This window comes from Bombus pascuorum, chromosome 2, assembly GCF_905332965.1.
Source record: "Bombus pascuorum chromosome 2, iyBomPasc1.1, whole genome shotgun sequence".
Classification (NCBI taxonomy): Eukaryota; Metazoa; Arthropoda; class Insecta; order Hymenoptera; family Apidae; genus Bombus; species Bombus pascuorum.
In genome coordinates, this window is record NC_083489.1 from 1,522,398 (window position 1) to 1,547,905 (window position 25,508).

The 25,508-nt window shown below is 36.0% G+C and overlaps 1 protein-coding gene across 4 annotated transcripts in view; it reads right to left on the reverse strand.

The window, feature by feature from the left end:
- Positions 1 to 5,220: 5,220 nt before the first annotated feature.
- Positions 5,221 to 25,508, reverse strand: part of LOC132916316 (uncharacterized) — a 223,853-nt gene continuing 203,565 nt past the window's right edge. For all 4 annotated transcript variants that reach the window (XM_060976219.1, XM_060976217.1, XM_060976218.1 and 1 more), the window contains 3 exons: positions 17,893 to 18,005; positions 7,370 to 7,605; positions 5,221 to 6,667 (listed from right to left, as the gene is read on the reverse strand). In XM_060976219.1, the coding sequence (XP_060832202.1) occupies positions 6,550 to 6,667; positions 7,370 to 7,605; positions 17,893 to 18,005 (467 nt within the window). In that variant the 3' untranslated portion in view covers positions 5,221 to 6,549. The remainder of the gene's footprint in view (positions 6,668 to 7,369; positions 7,606 to 17,892; positions 18,006 to 25,508) is intronic.

Below are 25,508 nucleotides of genomic sequence, written 5' to 3' on the forward strand. Positions count from 1 at the left end.
TCCTTTGAACGAACGTGAGTTTCGTGCGGAAAATTCGCGTTGATACAACGAATACGTTTCTTGATAAAGCTCAGATATTTCTTCCTCTTCAATGGCTCGACGATCATCGAAACGATCGCGCGCTTTAATCGAGAATCGAGCAGCTATAAGTCCGACGAAACTAACGTCGAACAATAATCGATGTGGTGTGATGTTAAAACAATCGACAGTCGCTTTCATTACCGAGAAAATAATCTCTGACGTAAAAATTGAAAGTCCAATTAACGATAAAGATACGATAGTGTTAATTTAAGGAAGAAGACAGAAGGACAGTAGGTGTAAAACTTAAATTTCATCGGTAACTATGATTTCTTGGTTTACAGTTGTTTCATAAACGACGTATTAGATGAGACACATTTTCTTTAGAAGAAAGTGATAATCCGATCACGGCAAGCGATTGTAATCGGTACAACACGAGAAGGAGATAACGTCGGCTTTCTTGCACAAATGAATTAAATCTTATTAATGAAATTTTATAATTGAATTTTACAGATTACCATCTAGATTATAGAATATAAAATTGTTCTATAAAAATTCTTATGATCGTCTTATTCTATACAAAACTGTAAAATTATACCAACTATTTGCGTAACAGAAACGTATAACTTAAAACTTGTTGCCTCTCTATCTCTCTCTCTCAACTTACTGGTATTATTCGTAAATTATTGTGCAAGAAGGCGTTGATAGTAGAAACTAACTTATGTAAACCTAACAATCGTGCGCACACACGAAATAGCGGCCTTAATGATGATTTTTCAGCGTCGTACTCGTGATCTCCGAAGACTCTCGTACCCGTAATTGTAGACTAGTTGTCCTTACACGAACGATAGGCTTCCTTTCGCTATTTTCATCCGAGATTCGTGTCCTTTGCGTATTCATCTCCCACCAGGACTCTTCCGATCGACGGATCATCGTCATTTTATTCTAGAAACGATTGTTTTTCATCAGTGTGGACGAAACGATGATGTGCCAAATAATTTTTATAAGCAAGATCGAGTAACGAATGAAAAAAAAGAAAAAAAAAGGAAACGCAGCAAATTAGAAATCCGTTGGCTGAATATAAGCATATCAGTAACATCGTCGAGCGATTAATTTTCTTTTCACAGTAACAACGGAATTTAACGTAACGTTGAACGGTAGTAACGTTTGCGATGGTCGCAACGACAGCAACTGTATTTAATTAAATAAATTTGACCGGCACATTTTCAAAAATTCTTTGGCACTAAGAAACTACAGAACTTTGTTCTCTTCTCGATCGATTTGCTATCGTTTCACTGGAAAATACAACGAAATACAATTTCACAAATTTCTCTCTAAATTATACTCATTGAACGTAAAGAGCGCTTCAATGTTTGTTTCGTTATTAAACTGAACTTTTATCATATATAATCTCGTTATGTATGATATGAATATTGAACATTTTATTAAAGATTTATTAGAAGTTTCTCATTATTTATACGTTTGGCATTGTTTTCTATACGAAGTCGAACAAAATGTACAAATTGTAAACACCAAAATCAAAAGACCTTTCATACGCCATTTATCACGTAATCTAAAGCTTCGATTCAGTACCGTTAAAAAGAAAAACAAAACGGCAATGACGAAGCAACAATTGTAGCAATATTAGCGACGGATCAACCAGTACTACGATCGTTAAAATAATACACAACGGATCGGAAGAGTCCAGGTCATCATTCACGATAGATCAAGTCCAAAAGGATCGCATCCCTCAGTGGACCCTAAGATAGATTAGTCCGATACATACAAAGATAACGAAGTCGATAGCGCGGCCATACGATGGCCATTTTTGTGTGAAACAAACGAAACAGAAGAGCTACGTTTGAAAAAAAAAAAAAAGAAAAACAAATAAGGATAAAGGAAAAGAAAAATTGAAACGGGTTAAAGGATCGCCGCGTACATCACGATTTTAGATATGATAAATACGAACGCGCGTAGAAACAGTATAAACGATTATACCAATTTGTATGTATACTCGTGCGTATACTCGTCTATGTACATAACGAAGAAGAAACGATTGAGAAAAAATGAAAAAGGAAAAAGGAGGTACGATAGGACCGAGATCGTGATCTCTTTCGAGTGTCCTCGTTCGTGCTTCTTCGTTTTCACCACCGAGGATATTAGCGACAAGAGAGAAAAAAATATACCTTAGGATTAGCGTAGACCAGCAGAGAAGTAAGTTTAGCGACGAAAAACCTCGCCAACTGGAGATCTTTTTTCGACAGCCTCAAACAAAGAGGCGTTGTATTTGTGTCTGCGTACATTTTTAATGGGAAAAAAACGAAACAAGATTATATTAATGATAAAATAAAATTACCAAAAAAAGATAAAGATTGATAAAAAAAAATGGTAACATTGATAAGCATTAAAGAGGATAAACGAGGTTTGCGAGCTCCGCGACAGATCAGGGAAAGATGGCGGACGAGGCATATGGTACGTTAATAAAACGACGAAGCCATTGACAGATATCCCGTATGCACACATTATTTCTACGTTACGAGTAATATCGTCGACCAATCGTCTCGCGGAACGCGCAAACCGACGGCTTTAAGGAACATATGTGGCACATGATTGTATGTTGTTTCAAATAAAACATTGTTGTTTTGTATACTACACTCAGTTATCAGAGTTTTGCTTCTTTTCAGTCCCTCTACTTTGCGATTTTCTTGGAAGATTTCCCTTCACTGAAATCCTTACTTTGCGCTTTCTAACATACGTCGGTAAATATGTAAGATCTAGCTCATAAAGTTGTGAAACTTTTTTATACGTGTCTTTGATAAAAAGAAAGATATTTTAGATGTAACACTTTGTACTGCATCATTTTATATAGCATATGGCAGTCGTCAACAGGATTCGTACATACATTTTAAAAGTAATACGTAAACAAAGTTCATGCATGCAGCTTTCTATGACTTGCTGTATTTCGCCTGTGGTATTATGTACCGAATCGACTGTATCGAACGTACCGACAGTCGCACGTAACACGAAAATGGCAAGGTGGTCAGATAACCTCCAAAACGTGAACATAAAAAAGCATTTCGTGTCTCGTCTATTCTGTACATCGACTATGATGCAGCACTGGTCATTCGAACATCAAATATACATTGGTCGATAAAGTACCCATCGTGATATCGACCACTAGAGCGCATTCCGTTTTTCGCCGAGTACAAATTTACTTGTATCGTTTACTGATATCTCGTCGGTGATGTCACGTCCATTTTGCACCTCGTCGATGCTTGTACCATCATTAACCAATATTTTGGACAACGTAAATGGCGAATACCAACGCGCAGAACAATGGAAAGAAACATTACCAACTGAAGATTACTATTAACTCCGATCAGACTGCGCGATAAAAAAATATCTACCTTATGGAACATAAATAAGGTAACATATATTTTATATTTAATACTCGATTGATTCTTTGTTTTAAAGTTCGTCAACTTTCAGATGATAATTCAGACTATTATCAAACGCGTGTTATAAGTATGAAAGAGATACGAGTTAATTAAAATCAATTGAAATACATACGCACATCCTGTTAGATATGAAACCAAAGTTTCGTCTTTTGTATCAAGTATGCATAAAACTTAGCTAACTTCATCACAATTGTTGTAGTAAACGATTTAAGGAAACGTCGCTGTATAAATGCTTCGGAATAAAAACAAGTTACGTCTATTCTTATCTTTCATTTACAAAGCGAATATTACAAGACATCAACTACTTCTAATAGGCTACTCTCCGGCGTGACTAATTAAAGCTATACCGCTCTTACCTCTTCGAACAACTCGAATTCTTATGGTCCATGGAAATCGCAAGTGACGTAATCTCACCATCCTATCGTTTCATTTTCATTACCCTTTGCCAGTCTTCTCTATTCCTGCCCCTTTTTCAGCCGCATGCTTTTACAGTCGCTTTAACGCCGTCCGGTTTTCTCTTTTTTATTTTTTGTTTTTTGTTTTCCTTTTTCTACCAGCTCACTACCTCTTTCCGGAGTATTGTTGCCCTCCCCCCGAAACGGCGAAAAATCGACGGAACCACTAATTGGTTCTGTCAATCCTGTAGAGGGGACTCGCACGTTGATGGGTTGTATCGGCTAAAAAGGAAAGGGGCGGCGCGGCAACGATGGAAGAACGTTGAAACGACGAAGCATGGGCCACGTCGACCGGAAAGATTCGTTACGGGAATACAACGTTCCGGGAGAGCAACTTTCATTACAGTTGCGTGCTTTTTTCTGGTCGGTTCGTTCGTTCGTTTTTCTATTTTTTTTTCCTTTCTCTTCTGCCTTTTTTTCCCTCGTTTTATCATCGGTTTTTCTGTCCTTTTCAATAAGCTCGGCTCCCGTGCTTGTTCACAATATTCGAACGCGTTTGGACGCTTCGACGCCGCGACGCGACGTCAGCCGCGAACAACAAACCGACATCCATCCCGGTACGAAACGCGAGATCCTGTTTCCACTCGCTGAAACGTGCAATCGGAGAACGATCAGCCACCGACTAAACCGCGACTTGTTTTTATCTACGGTCCTGTTCGTTCACTACATGGGATGTTTGACAGTTCAGCCATTTGTGTATGGTAGCGACATTTCAAATTTTATTAAACCCATCATGTCAAGCTTGGAGTCTTTTTTCTGCGTATCTTGCCTATCCTTTCGTATGTTTCCTTATTCTTTGAATTTTGTTTTTTTTTTTCTTTTTTAGTGGAAACCAGATGCTTGTGTTATGACTCTTTTACGAGAATCATAAAGAACGTAGAAGTGGATGCACAAGTTTTATTGTACGGACTGAGAGGGAACTAAAACTACCAACTATGAATTATTTTATGCGCAGTTGGTAATGTAAAAGGTTTTATAAATAGTTAAAAACATCTGGCTTCGGTCGATAATTAGGTTTTCAATTGATAAAATTCTATCATTTTGTAAGATAGCGAAGAAGCGAAAGAAAAGAGTATATGAAATTGCAAACGAATTTAAAAGTACCATCGAACGAGTCCTAGAACGAATAACTTTTTCTTGATTCGAATTAACAAGTGTGTAATTACGAACGCGTATGACGATTGACGACGAATTTTACGATTTACGTATCTTTTATTTTAACCAAAACGATTAAAGTGATTTTATTTTGGCATTTGGAGAACGACGAGGGAAAAAAATATCACGGAGTATTAATAATGTAACTTGGGTTTTATTGCATAGCGCTAAATGATGTCATGTACAGCGTCGTTTCCGACGTCGGGGGTTTCCACTTCAACGCCCAATGAACTCGTGAAAAATAAAATCATGGAAGTTCGCGCAGAATTCCGATTTTGCGAATTCTGCTCGTCGCTTACATTAAATCGATCGCTAATAATTTTCGACCATCGATGTAGAATTTATTTCTTTATTTCTTTCGTTATTTAATTCAGATATTAATTAGAAAATAGAAGCTTACATTATTCTGTTAAGTCGTCGTTAATCGACACGCCCACTTTAAAGTCTTTTGATTTCTTATCTCGACATTTTCAACGTTAGCAACAAGCTTTTGGTAATGAAACCGAAAGAAAAAGAGGAAATATCTTAGGATTAGAAACCAGAAATTTTGCAAATCTATGGAATTCGAAATTCTTTTCGAACAACCGTGATTCCATCGATTGGCAAAATTTGAAAATTCCCTGACTTTCCGCCTGGTTACCAACAACGGTCGCATTTTTGTTGGAGCTTTCGTCAACGACGCAACTATAATTCTACGTCTCTATCATCGAAGAAAAAGTAGCACACAAGCTCCAGCTTATCCATTTTCGAAAAAAAGTATCCATTATCCAAACACAGGCTTCTTTGCGTTAACGACAAACGACTAATATATTATCGCTAACATCCACGTTAAAACTTACGAGTCCTTACTTCGTAATTGCTAAATTTAATAAGCAAATAGTATCATACAACGTGAACGTTAGTAGGCCACTAAAATAATCATTGTAAACCATTCTTTCGTCAGTTCTTATCCACCAGTAAAGAAAATTCTCATCGTTTCTACTTACTATAAAAATATTCTACGAACAAGTAGAACTAGTGCTTTTTACAGTAGCAGAAATAAGGCATATTTGTTGTAACGAAACCGCCATTTTCAGATAAAAATCCAAGCACAGGCTTCAGGCCATTCCACAAAAATTTGCTTCACAAAAACATCTCTGTATCCTAATCATCGTGTTCGCCATCTGTTTCTTTACGTTCGGCATCCATTTGCCCGCGATCCATCGATCCGCAAGACGCTTAAAACGCTCGTCTACGTGGAATACACGCACTTACACACACACACAGACACACACATGCACGCGCACACACAGAAAAAGTCACTTTTTCTATTTTGTTTCGAGGTCCCGGAGGAAAAACAAAGTCGACGAGGCAATAGCTGGCAGGATGACTCGATAGGTAAGTCGATGTATCGTGAATCGAATCCCGTGTATCGATGACTTTCAGATCCTGTTTTTCGTCAATCCTGTTGGTCGATCGATCGATCACTGCACCTCGCACACGAAGAACGTCTCGAAGCTGCACGGGCTGTCGTTCCACTTCAGCCCTTTACCATCCCTGTTCCACAGCTCCAGGCAGTGCTCCTCTTCGCCGTTCTCGTATCTGCAACGAAATGCATCGAATTTATGCTGTCCTTTTTCTGCTTTGTCTCTTATTAGACACGTATTGAAGGAGATCTTATCAAACGGTTTCAATTAGCTTTCAGAACAATGAAAAGCGGAGTAATGCTTCTTGTTATGTCTCTCTCGGAGAGGTGAAGTCGATGCGATAGAAACTCCACTCTATCCGCCGAGTATGCTAATATCTGAACATTCTAATATGAGCCGAATATTCCATTCTCCGAACAGAACGTCTGCTAGTAACAAGTATTTTCCTCTGTTAGAAATATCATTATTCCACGTATTGTATTACATTATTAGAGCATGAACAGCAATTAAAGATCACGAAGATGGCCTTTTTCGCTTTGGAAATATTATGAACAACAATTTCTATTTTATATTATTTTATTGAATTAGGTACGATCCATTTCGTTCTATTTCTATTATTACGTTCGTGCATAATTCAATAAACTAATATAAAACAAAAAACATTGTGCGTCTATTATTTCCTTATAAGACGAAAGAAACTTTTCTGACAACCTAATATATATATATAGTTTAAATATAGAGTCCTTAGATATTAAGAAAAGAATTCTAATTTCTTTGGTCCTCATTTAAACGAATGGAATTTAATATCCGAAAAATGTTTGTTCTATTATACGAACATTCTTGTGTCCTTCTTAGTTTGGATATCGCAGGTTCATACCTGAAATTATTCGGTTCGCCGACGTTCCAATTTTCGAACGTGATTGGCCTGCCGTTTGCCATCCAGAAGAAAGTGCCTTCCTCAGCCTGATCGGTACCAGAGGTCCAAAAATGCTCGTGTCCAAGGCCAAAGTCCTTAATATGTTTCTCCAGCCTGTCGTTTTCCTCCTGCGACGCTATACTCGCCAGATGCATTCCGTGATATCGACAATACTGCGACGCCCTATACCAGTTGGCCTGTAACGAAATTAAAATATGAAATCTACGATACAAACGGATAGAGTGAAATCTCGCTGAAGCAGAATTAAACGCCAGCCTCAAACTCATTATTGTTTTCCTTCTTTCGTTTCTTCCAATTTATTTTTCGTCTTTCCACTGTTCTGTCGTTGAAGTGAACGACAAAACGATGGATTCGACTTTATTTATAAACATACACGCAGGTTGTCGCGCTTTGTTACGCCCCGAGGTTTACTATAGGTCGTGTTCCTAGCCGTCTCCCTTGGTAATACAGTGTCGCAGACAGATCGTCTTACATGACCGGCGAGATATACACAATGTAGCGATAAGCGCATAGTTGTGTCAAGCAGCGAGTTCTAGAAACATCGATTCGCCCTCGGTCCGTTATTTTACCTACACAAAAAAGTTGGCATACGTGACCATAGGCGCGAACGGTTGCGAGGCCCGAGCGTGGTGGGGGTCGTCTCCAACAGAAGACAAAGCAAAAAATCGAAGAGCAGTCAGTATCATATGAGGATTCAAACCGAATGCATCGAGAGGTTCGGAGAAATAAAGTTAAGGTCGCTTAGTCACACGAATACGTTGAGAAATATTATAAATTCGAATCGAATTATAATAATAAACTAGTTGTATCATCGTTAAATCATTTGTAACGTGTTAATTATAATTTTAAATATTGTTAAAAATAGAAGCTTATATTAATCCTGTTCATTCAGTGTTACAATCTTTTGAACTACCTCTGTTATCCTAATCGAAACAGGGGAACGACTGGTTCGCGGCGTCGACTATCAGAATCCTAACGAGAATTTACGCCTCTCGCTGACGCGTTTCCTCGCGAACGGTAGTAACACGCTTTATCCGAGGAATTCGCTGGTCGTTTATCAATACGAATAAAATAAAACAGAGTAGAATATTTAAAAATGTATTTTAATCGTTCGAAGAAACTAGTTTAATCGAAAGTTTTCCTTACGTACGATCAATGTTGCTGGAGAAAATAGAGTGAGAAATGAAATATATTGTGCGATCGCGTATGATAAAATATTAGGCGAATGACGAGTGTCGACTTTTAGGTGAATAATATGCGCATGCACCGATTCGAATTGTAATTAAACATTGTCATTGTGGAACAGGATTCGAGATAATTAAAAGAGACACTGGTTTGGACATTAACAATAATTGTTCGTTAAATTATGGACTGTGATATAATGGTAGTCTTTATACATTTAAGCAGCAGAGACAGTTATATGCTGTATTGTATCATGGCAGAATTAATGCATCGCGTTCATATAATTAGATTAATTGAAATTCTTTTAAACTTGAAATAACCATATCATATTGTGGGATAATGGCAGAATCTAATTAAGGTTGTGACAGGCCTTAAAATATTTTCCACATTAAATTCACTATTTTACCGATTATTACGCTACTGCACAAAAGTGTCTGAACACGATCGTTCGCTTTTAATACGATATATAATTTCATTTGAAAAATCCTCATCGATAATACCTTTTACTCATCGTTAGGATTACAATAATAACAGAACGAAACTGTTGTAGGTCAATTGGTACAATGCGTACAAATAATTTTCGATTAAACATTGTCGCTACATTTTTTAAAACAAATCAATCCCTCCGAATATCGATGAAACTCAACTGATAACTCTCAACTGACTCGCTAGTAATTTATTACGACGTTTCGCGTGACTGTAAACGTCCAACGAAACAAGACTCGCTTCTCAGAACGGAAATAAAATAATTACATCGAACGTTTCTTTACATTCGCTAACATCAACAATGTCCAAACGTTCCACGCGAAGTATCATTTTTTCGATTCTGGGAGTATCCTTCGCCCTGTTAGCGTAGTATACGTCGGCGTCGATATTTTTCGGCGACAAGCATGCCAAAGACACGTCGTGTCATAAATTCGCGAGCGACGCCACGGCCTGGCCGAATGCGATTTTCGTGTCGATGCGGAGGAATGTTTTGTCGAGGTTGCCGGACCGGAGAACACGTTTCACCTCCGTACACGAAGGGAAACAGGAAAAGAGGGGAACGGAGAAACGCGAAAAATTGCGTGTAACCCGGCCGGAATGCAAATAAAGAGCGATAAATAGGAGCGCCTTTGCGATTGCTTCGACGTCGAGTCGTTCAAAATCTCTTCTTTCATATCTTAGTTGGATGAAACTATCATCTCGTTTCTATTTTACAGTTTACGAAATCGAATACTTTCGATATGCGATTTTCTTGCTTATTTTCATCTTCTTCTGTATAAGTTACATTTTTACTTGGTTTCGTTATCGAAGGAACGATCAATGCGTATTCTTCGACTTTAGTTTTATCGAGTTTCGTCCTATTTGAAAAGTCGAGAGGATTTTATAATTGAAAATAAAATATATTAAATTATCTGTCATTTGACGGGCTGAAAATCATAATAGTGCGAATGAAAATTTTGAAGAATTTGGATTTAGTCGTGTACTTCGATTCTTGAACCTTCTTTAGTTTCGTAATTAATTAAGTTTACGCTTTCTCCTTCGCCACGATACCTTTTTGCGATTTGGAAAAGTATGATGAATATTTTGTACAGTAACAAACGCAGAATATTATTTTATGAAAAGGTAGCAGTGGTTCGACTTACACCACCGTGATTATCAACCCTCCCTTCATTTTAGTATCGTAAATTCTTCAATTTTCTTTTATCACATTTTCCCTGCTTCCTCTAAATCTCGTTCGAAACAGATTTAGTGGTATTTTTTTCCCAGTCGACTCTTTATTACAATATATATCCTCCAATCTTTGGAATATACATATATTATCGTGAAAAAGATACGTGAACTTATTTATAAGTATTTCTTTTTCTTTTATAATTTATCTAATCCGATATTGTAGTTCGATTATAATTTATTTCATTGAAATTACAATTTTACAATTTTTGTATCACAGAATCACAGTATTCTTTGTTTTTGAAATAAATTTCTTCACATATTTTTCTGAGCAATAAGAATATTACAATCATAAGCGTCATTTTTAAATATAATAAATTACCATTTCAATACTACGTAATAGTAATGTAATAAATAAAGTATTTATTTACTTAAAGAAGCCAGTATTTCTTTTATCCTAACGCGTTTAAACTTCTGAGCGGAAGTGTAGATAAAACGGATATGCAAATCTACAAAGTATCTTAGCTTAAATTAATCAACAATCGACGTTCGAGTAAATGGTTTATCTTCAAGTCGTGGTGTCATTCGTAATTCGTAGCTACCTAATTCCATTCTTTCCCTAGAAAAAATGGCAATGAAGATTTCGAAGAATGACAAGTGTCTTCCTAATCGTTCATACCTTAACACGCAATTTAATCCCGTGTTTATTCAAAATTACCATTTCGTACGGATATCGATGAAAGTATCGCTACTTTATGGTTGGAGAAGACAACGCAGACACTCGTTCCGTGCAGCAAATTGCCCATGGCAATCGATGAACGTGAAAAGAATTATTCGCGATCGCGTATACCGAGGCAGCGTGTTTTCTCCTTTAATTGGTCTTTTACTTTGTCCACTGCGGTTAAAAGAACGAATGCGCATTAAGTCTATTTAAATGCTCTCGATCGTGCTCCTCGCGATTCGTTTCTCCTCGTTCTCGTTCCACCTGCTACAATTGCCAAGCTGTTTCTACATTTGTCGAAGCTCGTTTCGTGTTTATTTTATAATGAACTTTTTAAATGCGTACGTAAAAAGTAATGTTTTTTTAGACACATAAAATGTGAAGGAGAAATCATTGTCGATCAGACAATCATTACGAAATATTTAACAGTAACGTGAAATAATAATTACGATTTTAAAATTGATCTCTAGCAGCATTTTTACGATCTTTTAAATTATTTCCGTAGTATACGTTTTATATTCAGAAGGGTATTTCAATTCGATCGAATCTTTCTAATTAACTTTTTAAAGCTTGAAATATTCAAAAATGAAATATACCACTTCTTCATATCTGAAAGAACATTATTGCATCTGATAAAAAAAAGGAACGAAAAAATAATATAAAAATTAAACATAACGATACGTATGCCAATAAAATTGTAATTATATTTAATTCTATTCCAAAATTCGAATTTCACTTCACGCGAAAGCGTCAACGAAACATATATCTTTCCTTCAAACGTTTCATCGAATTTCAATTCAAAACCACTTTATAATTATGCCGAAATTTGTTGAAAAATTGTCTTGCCGGATTTTCGTCGTAATTCGTCACTGGTGGGCCTTCCTGTGCGAGTTTCGGTGTACCACTGAAAGGAGAACCACCGGAGCGGCACGCTTCAGCGCGAATGTACGAGCTCAAAAAACGCGAGTGTAAAGCCGCATAAATTTCGCCAGCCGGCTCCATTACGCCTGGCAAATGACCGCGCAACAAGCATTCTCGTATTTTACGCCCGATAGGGGAAGCGCAAAGAAACACGGATCCGCGACATTTGCATATTTCGTTTCCATTGAAATATCTCTAATATTACGCGTGTCCTATTCACGTCCGGCGAAATGGCTACTTTGTGTTCCACATTTTGGAAGAAATTCACGTATTAAACATCACTTTGTCCGCCACTGATTCGGTGATCAAAGATGACTAAGGAGAAAGTTATAAATTATTTCGTCGTAAAAATTTTTACTATTACACGAGGTACCTACTTATGATCAAAGTAGTATGGTGAAAATAATAAAATAATAATCGATAGAAGCATACGTAATAAAATAGTAATAATTATCTATAAGAAAATATAAGTAAATAAATATAACGATGTATCGGTTGGATGAGGATTTATTATTAATTAATTGCAGAAAGAGGTACTTGAAACTTGTCAAAATTCTAATTAAGGAAATAAGAGAGACGTCTTCATGAATGTTTGTAATTTGCAATCGCATTTGGGATTTTTAATACGAGTAGCAATAAGTTTGTAAAAAGATTCATCGTGCGATTTAACATAAAATTATTTCGAAAGTGAAATGAAAATGTCTGGAACTTATCCTTCTCTAGTGAACATTAAGTGCAGTATACGTATATTCTAGAAGTGTGTTTAAGTACATTCTTCTGATTCCTTACGTAATCAAACGTCATTATTTCTTCGATGATTTCGATAATTTGTAGACTGTAATTTTACATTCTCGTAATTTATTCCGTTCCATTTTATTTTCACAATCTTCGAAATTCTTTCCAACATTTGTAAAATTCTTACAGTTTCGTAAGATTTGTACAATTTGTAAAAATACTTGTGGTTCGCCTCTATAATGTAATGTTACTTTGTAATTTCAGAAATTAAATAGACCAATTTCTTAAAAAATTTAATCATAGCTAGAAAATCATACTGCGAGCCTCGCGACAGGTCAAACGAATCCCAAAGCGAATTCCGATAACCACTAAAAAGCAAATACTCCGCGGTGACAGGTAAAACGATAAAATAATAACCAAGACCATATTTCGACTAATGGTGTAACCAAAGATTTACTCGAGCAACAAACGAACAGACACCATCACAGCCCTCATTGTTTGCTGGCGAAACAAAAGGTGAACGGGTGCAGAAGGACGTTCGTCCCGGTTAATCCGATTACAGGGAGGATCGAGCAGCGCTCCTTTACGTCGTTGCGAAACGCCGTCATTTATCGCCGAAGAAACGCTTTACGTCACTTCCACCCACCGTTTCAGAGAGATCGTTGCAAGGCCACGGACCGGACACGCTGTCGCCATTACAAAATCTGTCTTAATAATGCGGTTCCGTTTGCACGCGAGCCAAGGAAAGTAGGTGACTCGACTTGTGGAGCAACAACGGTCAAAGAGAGAGAAAGAGAAAGAGAGAGTGAAAGAGAGAGAAAAAAGTGATAGAGAGAGTTGTTCGATCGGTCGATTCATCTGGTTGCGTGAATCTCCATTTTCGGCTGGTTAACGATTTGAAAATGCCGTGCCACTTAAGCGATTGAGTGGCCTCGACTCACCACTCTGTATAATCGGGAATTATTTAAAGATTCTGAATGTTTCTAGGAATATATGTTTTTATAGAAATAATCAATTAAATGAGATTCAAACAGAGATTCATTTCGCCTACAAAATATTGTGACGACTACTTTGGTTTGCACATTTTGTGTATTTTTGTGTATTACGTCTACTCTAGATAGTTTTGTATTTTTAAACCCATAAAAGGATACAGTTTAACATAAAAATATAGTGATGATTACTTTGGTTTGCACATTTTCTGTATTTTTGTGTATTACGTCTACTCTAGATAGTTTTGTATTTTTAAACCCATAAAAGGATGCAGTTTAATAAAAAAATGTTGTGATGGCTACTTGCATATTTTCTGCATTTTTGTATATTACGTCTATTCTAAATAGTTTTGTATTTTTAAACCCATAAGAAGCTGCAGTTTAATATAAAAATGTGATGGCTACTTTGATTTACATATTTTCTGTATTTTTGTGTATTACGTCTACTCTAGATAGTTTTGTATTTTTAAACCCATAAAAGGATGCAGTTTAATAAAAAAATGTTGTGATGGCTACTTGCATATTTTCTGCATTTTTGTATATTACGTCTATTCTAAATAGTTTTGTATTTTTAAACCCATAGGAAGCTGCAGTTTAATATAAAAATGTGATGGCTACTTTGATTTACATATTTTCTGTATTTTTGTGTATTACGTCTACTCTAGATAGTTTTGTATATTTAAACCCATAAAAGGATGCAGTTTAATAAAAAAATGTTGTGATGGCTACTTGCATATTTTCTGTATTTTTGTGTATTACGTCTATTCTAAATAGTTTTGTATTTTTAAACCCATAAGAAGCTGCAGTTTAATATAAAAATGTGATGGCTACTTTGATTTGCATATTTTCTGTATTTTTGTGTATTACGTCTACTCTAGATAGTTTTGTATATTTAAACCCATAAAAGGATGCAGTTTAATAAAAAAATGTTGTGATGGCTACTTGCATATTTTCTGTATTTTTGTGTATTACGTCTACTCTAGATAGTTTTGTATTTTTAAACCCATAAGAAGCTGCAGTTTAATATAAAAATGTGATGGCTACTTTGATTTGCATATTTTCTGTATTTTTGTGTATTACGTCTACTCTAGATAGTTTTGTATTTTTAAATCCATAAAAAGATGCAGTCTATTTGTAGTTTACTTTTAAAAGGATCTAATTATTGATAAACTCTTGACTTCTACCTTATTTAAAATAATAGCAAACTATTTTTTGGAGATTATTTTTAAACAAGTTAAGTAATAGAACGGTTCATCCTTAAGTAAGCGACTAAAATACTCCAAATATCCAACAGGTATATGTATAAGTAAAGTTGATACGTTAATATTTAAAACTATCGCATAAATTTTTACGTAGGATTATCAAAAGAATAAGAATTTGAAGCGTGATATATTTTGTAGCACTTTCACGAAAAAATAGAAAGTTTGCTGCAAGGAATATATATATAATGTCAGGAAAAAGAAACTGTATTGTCTTTAATGATAAATAACGATAATAATAATATGAAATTTTAATTAATTATTTAAAATCGAAATGATAATTAACGAGCGCATATACAATGGCCACAATAAGTATCGGCGCACGGTATTGTATTTTCTATAGTACTTGTTAATTAATCAACTTTAAATATATTAAATTTCATACCACTGAATAACATTTTAACACAGCAAACGTATCATTCTGAGTGAATAAATTCGCTTTTAAGTTACAGCGACAATTTTTTCTAGCAGATATATTCACCCATAGTTTTCCGAGTTCTTAAGCGACACTTCGACGATTTTACTTTCCAGGGAATTCGCGGTCGCCAACTGGGAGTCCTACAAGGGGTCTAGGTTAGAGGAAAAAGCGTGATAAAGTGGGTGACGGGTTTAAACTAGACACGAATACGTAATAAATGGGTTAATGGCACTTCTAGGCATCGGTCGTCGACGAGACGACGCTGTTCCTGTTTTAAGGAGATGGAATGGAGGTGAAATTGTGTGTCAAGCGGTGGGGAATGGGTCGTTGGAGATTTGAATGTGCAGTGGAATCGAGTTAAAGCGAGATCGCGTGTCTGATACTGACGTAAAGTGGCCTCGATGCGAAAATATGCGTGGGAATAGCGAATGGAAGTGTAAAATTGCTCGTAGTATAATTACAATATAGTTTAAATATTTTATACTTCAAGTTAAAAAATATTCGTGTATACTTAAGAATCGGTATTTGTCCTGCTGTTAGGACATTTTTCGAGAACTTGACATTATCAAGATTCCATTCCAATCTTTCGCGCATACGGTGGACTTTCTCTTAAATGATATTTGTGGAATTAAATCACTACCTGATTAAGCAAACAGCCGATTAAGCCGAATATGATACGTACAAATATCATACGCATATTATTAGTAGCTATAAAAGAAATATATTTGTACGTATGCGTAAATATGCACTGTATAAAATAAAGGATATATTTACGCACGTGTATTTGAAAACTTAATCTAACACTATTTAATTCAATACTCATCCGATTATCCTTCTCTACAAAGATGTCACACACACTGAGAAAACCTTTCCTATCTTAAACATATACGTAATGTATTTATATATAGACTCATACTATTTAAAGTATCCTTTTCTATCATCCATTGTTTTTCTTTCAATTACACCACGATATCGCCTTTCTGTTACATTGAAGTTCCTTTTATGACAAATATTCTGACCCACCAATAAGCTTAATAAGATGTCACGTACACCGAGAAAACCTTTTCTATCTTGAACATATACGTAATGTATTTATATATAGACTCATACTATTTAAAGTATCCTTTTCTATCCTCCTTTGTTTTTCTTTCAATTACACCACGACATCGCCTTTCTGTTACATTGAAGTTCCTTTTACGACAAATATTCTGACCCACCAATAAGCTTAATAAGATGTCACGTACACCGAGAAAACCTTTCCTATCTTGAACATATACGTAATGTATTTATATATAGACTCATACTATTTAAAGTATCCTTTTCTATCATCCATTGTTTTTCTTTCAATTACACCACGATATCGCCTTTCTGTTACATTGAAGTTCCTTTTACGACAAATATTCTGACCCACCAATAAGCTTAATAAGATGTCACGTACACTGAGAAAACCTTTCCTATCTTGAACATATACGTAATGTATTTATATACAGACTCATACTATTTAAAGTATCCTTTTCTATCCTCCTTTGTTTTTCTTTCAATTACACCACGATATCGCCTTTCTGTTACATTGAAGTTCCTTTTACGACAAATATTCTGACCCACCAATAAGCTTAATAAGATGTCACGTACACTGAGAAAACCTTTCCTATCTTGAACATATACGTAATGTATTTATATACAGACTCATACTATTTAAAGTATCCTTTTCTATCCTCCTTTGTTTTTCTTTCAATTACACCACGATATCGCCTTTCTGTTACATTGAAGTTCCTTTTACGACAAATATTCTGACCCACCAATAAGCTTAATAAGATGTCACGTACACTGAGAAAACCTTTCCTATCTTGAACATATACGTAATGTATTTATATATAGACTCATACTATTTAAAGTATCCTTTTCTATCATCCATTGTTTTTCTTTCAATTACACCACGATATCGCCTTTCTGTTACATTGAAGTTCCTTTTACGACAAATATTCTGACCCACCAATAAGCTTAACGTCGCATAAAACGTATTGGTGAATTTTCTCTCAAAGAAGTTAGATGTATTCGGTTAAAAGCTCAAATAAGAGGAAGCGCACTGTACTTGCAAATCACGCTTTCGTAAAACGTCGGTTCTCCAAAAATAATCGAAGATTCTCAAGTAACAGGCATCGATAGAATACTTCCGCATTCTAGAAATATAAACGTCCACCTGTTCCTCTTAAGGAACACCTTTTTCTCCCTCATTTGACGAACGTGTGTCTATCAAACCGTTGTCTTCGACCAACCCGACAGAGAGCTCTCTTCCGTCAACGCAATCTGCTTGACAGAGGAATCGTTACGAGTCCACGAGGACAGTGATCAACAAGATCAATTTTCCGCGTTCTTTGCCGCGTGATACAAAGCACACATATAGGGGATGGTCGCGTTCAGGTGAACAGATCGATAACAAGCCCGGTCTGGCGTTCGATGCACCGTAAAGCGCCAGTGAGACGGCAAGCGGGAAAGTTACGGGCACGGAAATAATTCGATAATGTCCGGTAGGCCGCGTCCGACAGAGCAACTAGATAAATCAAAGTGACTGGCAGCCGTGATACCTTGAAGAAGATCCCCAGGTAGTATCTTTTCTCGCCGAGCTTCAACAGCGGCATCGTCCATCTTGATGCGGCCAGGTTGCTGCTGTGCTCGTCCACGCAGTTTGGGCAGTCGTCTGTGGAAACAATGGAAATGTAAGCGCGAATCTGGTAGAAATCCCTGGCAAATTAATTGCACGCAAATCTCGACTAAAGATCAACATATTTTGCTTGAAATTAAATTAACAGGGAGGTATGGCTTGACAGTCTGTGTCGATTGGTTTCGTTACACACAGCTTGCAGATACATAGTTCGTAAGAAGGCGATGTAGTGCCGAATACAAGAAATACGTAAAATGCTTGAAACTTATGGAACAGCGTAGCTTAAGAGCGCTTTCTCTGAATGTGCCAACCGTGCTTCAGACCCTTATTCAAGGTTTTCATTCAGTTGTCTTTATTATTTCGTGCTAAGTTGCAGTTTGTACAATGAATAAGAGATAAAGTTCCTGAAGTAAGTATTTAAAGTATGAAACATCGAATTTAACAGCGTATTTAACACCGAACTTGTTAAAATAACACTTTTTATTCCTTTTCCTTTTTATAATTACCAGGAAAATATAAACGCTTTTGGATACAATTTATGCTTTTCTTAGAATCGAAACATTGGATTATTCAGAAATAACACTTTCGACAGTTAATTTATTAGGTTGTCCAAAAAGATTCTTTCGTTTCATAAGATGATAATAGACGAACAATTGCTGTTTTATATTATTTTATTGAATTACGTATGATCCATTTCGTTCTATTTCTCTTATGTTCACGTATAATTGAATAAACTAATATAAGATAAAAAACATTGCGCGTTTATTATTTCCTTATAAAACGAAAGAAAACTTTTCGGACAACCTGATACTTTATTCCATTTTTTACATGATATATTCGATAACGATTCAAAAATATTATATGTTGCTTCTAATTGGATATCAATTAAAGAGATCAAATGCATAAAATTTGACACCTTACGTTTTTATTTTTTCGATCGAAATAATCCACGCGGAGAGACGGAAATAAACAGATATCTCTCCACCGCAACGGTATCGTTAATAATCGTGTTTGCCACTGTTTACCTTCGCTAACCGAAGGTTTCTTTCCGACGTTCCTCTTAATTCACGTAATAGATTTCTCTGTTGAATGCTGGTTGCGAGAAAACGGAATTACAAGCGTTCACGGGGGGTCAGAGCGACTTGTTACGTAATGCGGAAGAGTCGATGCTCTGGTGGCTCGAGACGCGTAACGGTTCGGGGAAAAGCCGACGAGTGAAAATTCCATTATTAAAGGCACGATCGCCCACCTCTTTTGGCCGTGCTTTAACGAACCATTATATCGCGGCATAATTCTCGCCGAGGGCGAAAGTTTTAATGTTCCCGGCGATAAAACACGCCTATGGAAATAAGGAACTTAACGAGAACTTTCGGATAATATAGACTGTAAAATGAACGTGATTCCGAGTGCTCGGCTCGCCGCATAAATAATATCGCCATGAACCTTCGCGACTCAATCGAGTACAGTGTTGGGAAAATAATCCGAGAAAATAGTATCATAAAATTTTGTTAGCTTTTGTTTAACGAGATATTTCTCCAGATTCTTTTTCTTACCTTTGCTGGTTATTGAAAGAATTTTATGTAAACTCAGGATAACGAGTTGTCTTTTTATTCTCGTCTGGTAGCGTTGCGCCATTGGTAGTTAAGAAAGCTCAGGTTAGTCTCGTGTTAAGTTACTCACATTATTCGTGGCGTAAAAAAGTGACAAATAAAGTGACGGATTAGTTGACGATTCAGGTAAAATGACACGGGAGGTAATTACTTGTTAACCGACGAAGTTTTTTGTATTTTTCATGTAACGGGACTCTCTTGCACATTAATTTAGTTGTATTAGTAACTAGTTCGTCGTGGGTAATTCAGATTGTAGCAGGACGAGTGGTACGATTATACACGTGGTGTATAAAATAAATCGAAAATACATAATCTGGTTTAAAGATTCGTTTTCGAGAAAATCGAGTTTGAAGCTTAGAAGGTATACGCTTTTAATTGCGGGCAAGGAATTTGAATAATTCTAGATGCATAAAGAAATGTGAAATACGAAGATATAAAAATTTATAGAGTTTAATCTTAATTTATATTCTACACTTTCTGGCACAAAGGTAAATTTTGCTCTAAAATTATATAACTTAATCGAAACTGTTGCAAATTTTGATACTGATATATTTTTTCCAAGGAACGATGTTTATCGTCGTTTTTTAATTCGTTTAGTATCTTAAAATTTTCGAGGGATACGAAGAAATTATTTATATCGGTCCGATGTTTCTTTTTAAGGAAACTGGTCTTAAGGGCGGTTCCGTTAACAAAGGAGGTGAACTTCTTAATTAACACGAAGAAACGAAGTTAATTAGTCTAGGCAGTTGGGATAAGGTAAAAACGCCGAATGTACTTTCCATAAGATGTCTTCTTTAGAGTTTTAAATTGCGCTGTTACGATAATAAGGGAAAATAATTATACGACGAGAAAGATTTGTTCGTTACGAAAAATAAAGAAAGATAATTCTACCGATAAGAATTTATGTAGGAGGTGCAGAGAGAGAGAGAGAGAGAGAGAAGAAGAGAAGTTACATTCTTCGTCTTACGTAATTTCGTCGACAATTTTTCGGCGGCAGGTGTAATCGATCAAGGTAAATTTCTCTTCGATTCATTGCACCACCTGGTGTCGTTTTATTAACGTTTAATATTATGTAAATAACATGGAGACGTTGTAGTTTCACTTCGTTTTCATCTTGTTCTTTATGCGCTTCGAACGAGTACACATGACAAAGCAACAAGCTTTTAAATAAAAGCCCACCCAGTCTTGTAAACAAGAAAGAAAAATAAAAGGGAGTAAGACCGTTATATTATATAACGAGTGGAAATAAATTCTCATATAATTAATTCTCATATAGTTAACCACTTGAGAGTACAATTTTATTAAACTTTGAAATTTTGTAACGCTATTTACACTACGTAATATTCTTTGAGATGGCTAACCATTTCTCTGCAAATTAACTAACTGGTTAACTAACGATGTAGAGTATAATACTATGCTAATATGATAATATACTATACATAATATAATGTATAATACTTATCAATAATACTATCACAAATATAAAAATTTCGATTCCTACTAGACACAACTTTTAAAAATGCCACATCAAAATTCACATCTGGACATATCTGATACCAGCAAGTCGTTAAGCATGATTGCGAAAGGTATAACAAACATTATTGCAAAAAAAGCATTGCTATGTGACTGATCTCTTTTCCTTCCACGGAAGAACAACGACAAAACACTCCTGTCAAGTTAACAAACGCGCTACTCAATCTAACAGTTCATTAGCAAACCCAATAAACTTCCAAAACGTTCAAATATTTCACAAACCTCCTGGAAACGATCTCCAGGCACGCAAAATCACAAAAAAGCGCGTATCGTGCCACAGCGTCATAAACGAAACATCCAATTTCCGTAACACGGCCACGACGGTATCCATCGACCTAATGAATTCACTGTGGCGAGCGGACGTTTCCAAATTCCCAAAGAGAGAGAGGGGGGCAGATCTCCTGGTTCCGTAAGACAATTTCTCAACGAGAAGGGGGCCATGCATTTTAACAAGATCTCGGCTCGGTTCCGCCGCCGGTTGTACACGATCGAGTCACTCATTAACCTTTCAATTATCCTTTACCCAGCCAACCGCCGCGATTAATCCATCCAACAGGAACTACTTGGAAATTCCGAAATTCTCATCCTCGTCGGCGTCTCAAGGCGTCGCTCTCCGTCTACTTTAATAAGATTTAGGAACGAAAGCGTAAACGGATATTCTTTCGCCGTTTGGTGATCGTTCGTGTAATCAAAAATCGAACATCCGAACGTTCTGAGAATGTTTCAAGAATGCTTTTACTTATTGGAAATTTGACGCAGTTTGAAAGACCGAATATGCGATTTCTCAATTACTTTTTGTAAAAAACGAAACGCATCATTTCGCATGATTTAACAATGTAAGAAGAGAAAAGAAAGAAAGAGGAAGAGGAAGACGTTGATGGGAAATCTGTTAAAAAGAAGAAAAGTATTCATATTTTGATATATTGGGTTGTCCGAAAAGTTTCTTTCGTTTTATAAGGAAATAATAGACGCACAATGTTTTCTGTTTTATATTAGTTTATTGAATTATGCACGAACATAATAATAAAATATAACGAAATGGATCATACCCAATTCAATAGAATAATATAAAACAGAAATTTTTGTTCGTTTGTTATCACCTTATGAAGCTGTTGAAGTGGTCACCACTTCTAAGAAAATTTTGGTCTTTTAGTGTTCTCAAGCACTGAAGCCATCGACTGGGTCGTAGGCAGATCATAAACAGTAGACAGGTGACGATAAACAATATACCTATTCCAGATAAAGAGTCAGTCAGATATCTGCTCATGACTCTGGTCAGAAGATTGACATGGAAACATTATATCTTAGATAAAATCAAACAAAAGCAAAATTCAAAAAATTCTACTGGCTCATCGGCCATTTAAGTTTCCAACTTAAACACGCAAAGTAAAATTACACTATACAAAGCCATATTAAAACCTGTTTGGACCTATGGAATCCAACTATGGGGAACAGCGAGTAATTCCAACATGGAGATTCTCCAACGATTCCAATCGAAAACCCTAAGATCCCTGATAGACGCACCTTGGTACGTCACCAACGAAACGATACATCACGACCTCAAGATACACACGGTCAAAGAAGAATTATCCAAATTCAGCAATAGACACAGCACAAGAGTTAACAACCACCAAAACCCTCCAATTACTCAACTACTCGACGCGTCGGAACAGATTCGCAGGCTAAAAAGACATTACACCTTAGACCTAAGCACTAGATTTAAATGGAATCAAACATACTATAAACACTTGTTAATCGTGTCATAGTACCACGGCAGATAAATTTACTTAAAATCCTCTAACGAGAATTGATTGTAAATTAAACTCAAATATAAAAAAAAGAAAGAAACTATGTATGTATACTATATGCATTCTGTGTATTTCTGCACCTTTCAATTTCTCATGAATGCATAAAGATTCGCAGTTTAATAATCGATAAAACTAAAGCGAATTAAATTATCTTTACGCGAATGAACGTGATCTTCATTATACAAAAATAGCATTCGTTAACTTGATCTAAACACACGAGCACAAGACTAACGAGACAGCGGGTTCGAGTAATCTAGCGAGATAATGGAAGAAAATCGGCCGACGATAAGAAAGTCAACCCCTTGAAAACTTAGACGAGTGTGGTGTTCTTTGGTTCTTGCCACGAAGAAAAGGCACACAGCTACGATAGTGGACGAGCAAAAGCCCTTCTCGGTTTCGTCGACGGACTAATTAGGACGAGCGTTCTGCATATTTTAATAATCGCTTCGTTAATCGTCGCGCACCGGTCCATGACGTCCTGGAATACGTCTCGTGGCATTAATATTCAACGGATTTCTTAATAGACACCAGCCATCTCCTATTCTCCGTCCTATTCTTCTTTCGTTTTTTCATCCTGGATTCGCGCGAAAACATCCCTCCGGGGACTAGTATACTTGCGTAGAATTCCCATAAAAATATGTAACAAAGATGGAGTTGGTAAAGGAATGTTATTAGCGAGACAGTCTTTTTAAACGAGGTCAGAGGTCGTGGGTCGTTAGCGGTTGCATTCTAAAACGATTTTCTAGGAATTCTCGGGCGACGAATAGTTGGTAGATGTTTGGCTAGTATCAACACGCTCACTGTCGATGATATAAGATATTTTGGGATATTTTGATTAAGGATCTTTGTCGTATCTTGTGCGCCAATGTTATCATATGATAAATAGATTATGTAGTTACGGGATATTTACATAAATGTAGCGGAATGCGCGAAATGTGTACAATATGGGAAAATGTATAGAATATTCAGAATGAATATTATATTCAGGCGATGATAATAGGCGTTACAATATTATTTAGGTAAATTCAAATTTGAAATAGCTCGAGAGCTGAAGTAGCAGATAGCTTGAGAGAAGAATTTGTCGATTTACACAACTCTTGCGATTAGCGAAGAACAGGGAACGAGTCTGATAATTTCGATGAAAAATTGCGAAAGTTCAGATGTCAGCAACTTATCGAATGCTGGGAAATTTACCATCAGTACACGCGTGAAATTCTATTTACAGTCATAGCCTCTTGTTTCACGATGAAAAGGGGTCGGACGGGAAAATAGATATTTAGTTGTTCTCGAAATTTCATTTTGGAGGTTGATTGGTTTTAGAAATAGCGTTACGAGACAATTTCACATGCATTGTCTCCGCAAAGATACAGAGTCCATAGTAGATCTATTTATAAGTATTTGATTAAATTGTGTATATTATACGTGTAAATATTTTTGCTATTTATCGCTATTTATGTTATTTATCCTAGATCACGATCTAGGAAAGTGAAGATCGTATAAGTGCGTGTCTGATTTTCTAAAGATTCACATTAAAAAATTTCAAGTCGTAAATTCGATAGTTTCGTGCGTCATTTTTTAAATATCCGATTTTTAATTAAATTTCCTATAAGAAAATTATTTTCAGAAATTATTTTAGTGCTTTGTTGATACGATATTCGATGAAATTCCACTCTATAAAGCACGTGTGTGTATCAAAGGAACAGAAAAATAGGTGGGCACGTTTTTAAGGCGTCCCAGAAAATGAATTCAGACCTTGAATACCTCGTGCGATCATTTTTGGAGAAATCGTGGTTCTGTCCACGTTTCACGTGTCCAATACACGATTCGCCTGTTCGATACAAAGCCAAGTACGTGATATGAAACAACCTTTGCGTTCCTCGCCACTTTGTGATCTTTTCCAGTGGCGCATAATGGAACCGAAACTTCGATCGGTGAAAATATTCAATACGCGTTAGGTGAGGGAAAAGTACCATCGTAAAGTGACGTAACGGAAAAACGAGTAAAAGTGAGAGGAGCCAAGGATGATTGCGTGATAATCCAGGAAGATCGACTTCGGGAAAAAGAAAGTTTACGAAGGAAACAAATGAGCGCACTAAAAATAACTTCAGAAAATTTCTATTATGTAAATATGCTAACACGTAATAACAACGTGAATTTATTTTTCAAAGTTTCATATTCGAAATGGCTAGAAATAAATTTTTATGTCGAAAAAGTACAAAAGTTTAAATTGAAATTCTATTTAGAAGAATAAATCATGGATGTCAGTCTCGTTAAAATTTTATGCTTATCAGAATGGAAATAACGTCAACGTTGTGTTATAAAATACAGCAGATAACAAATATAATAATATAACACGTACAATATATTACAACATATCGGTTACATTAATTAGGTGGTACATTACCTCGATTACGTCGATAATAAAACATATAACATATGCGATACGTGAAACATATTTCCTCGTGAATAGATTCCGAAGAAGATTACATTTTTAAACACGCGAAATGTTTACCGAGAAAACCATAAACTTAACGATATTACACAACAAAGTATCTCATATTTCATATTTCCCCACGAACAAGATTCTA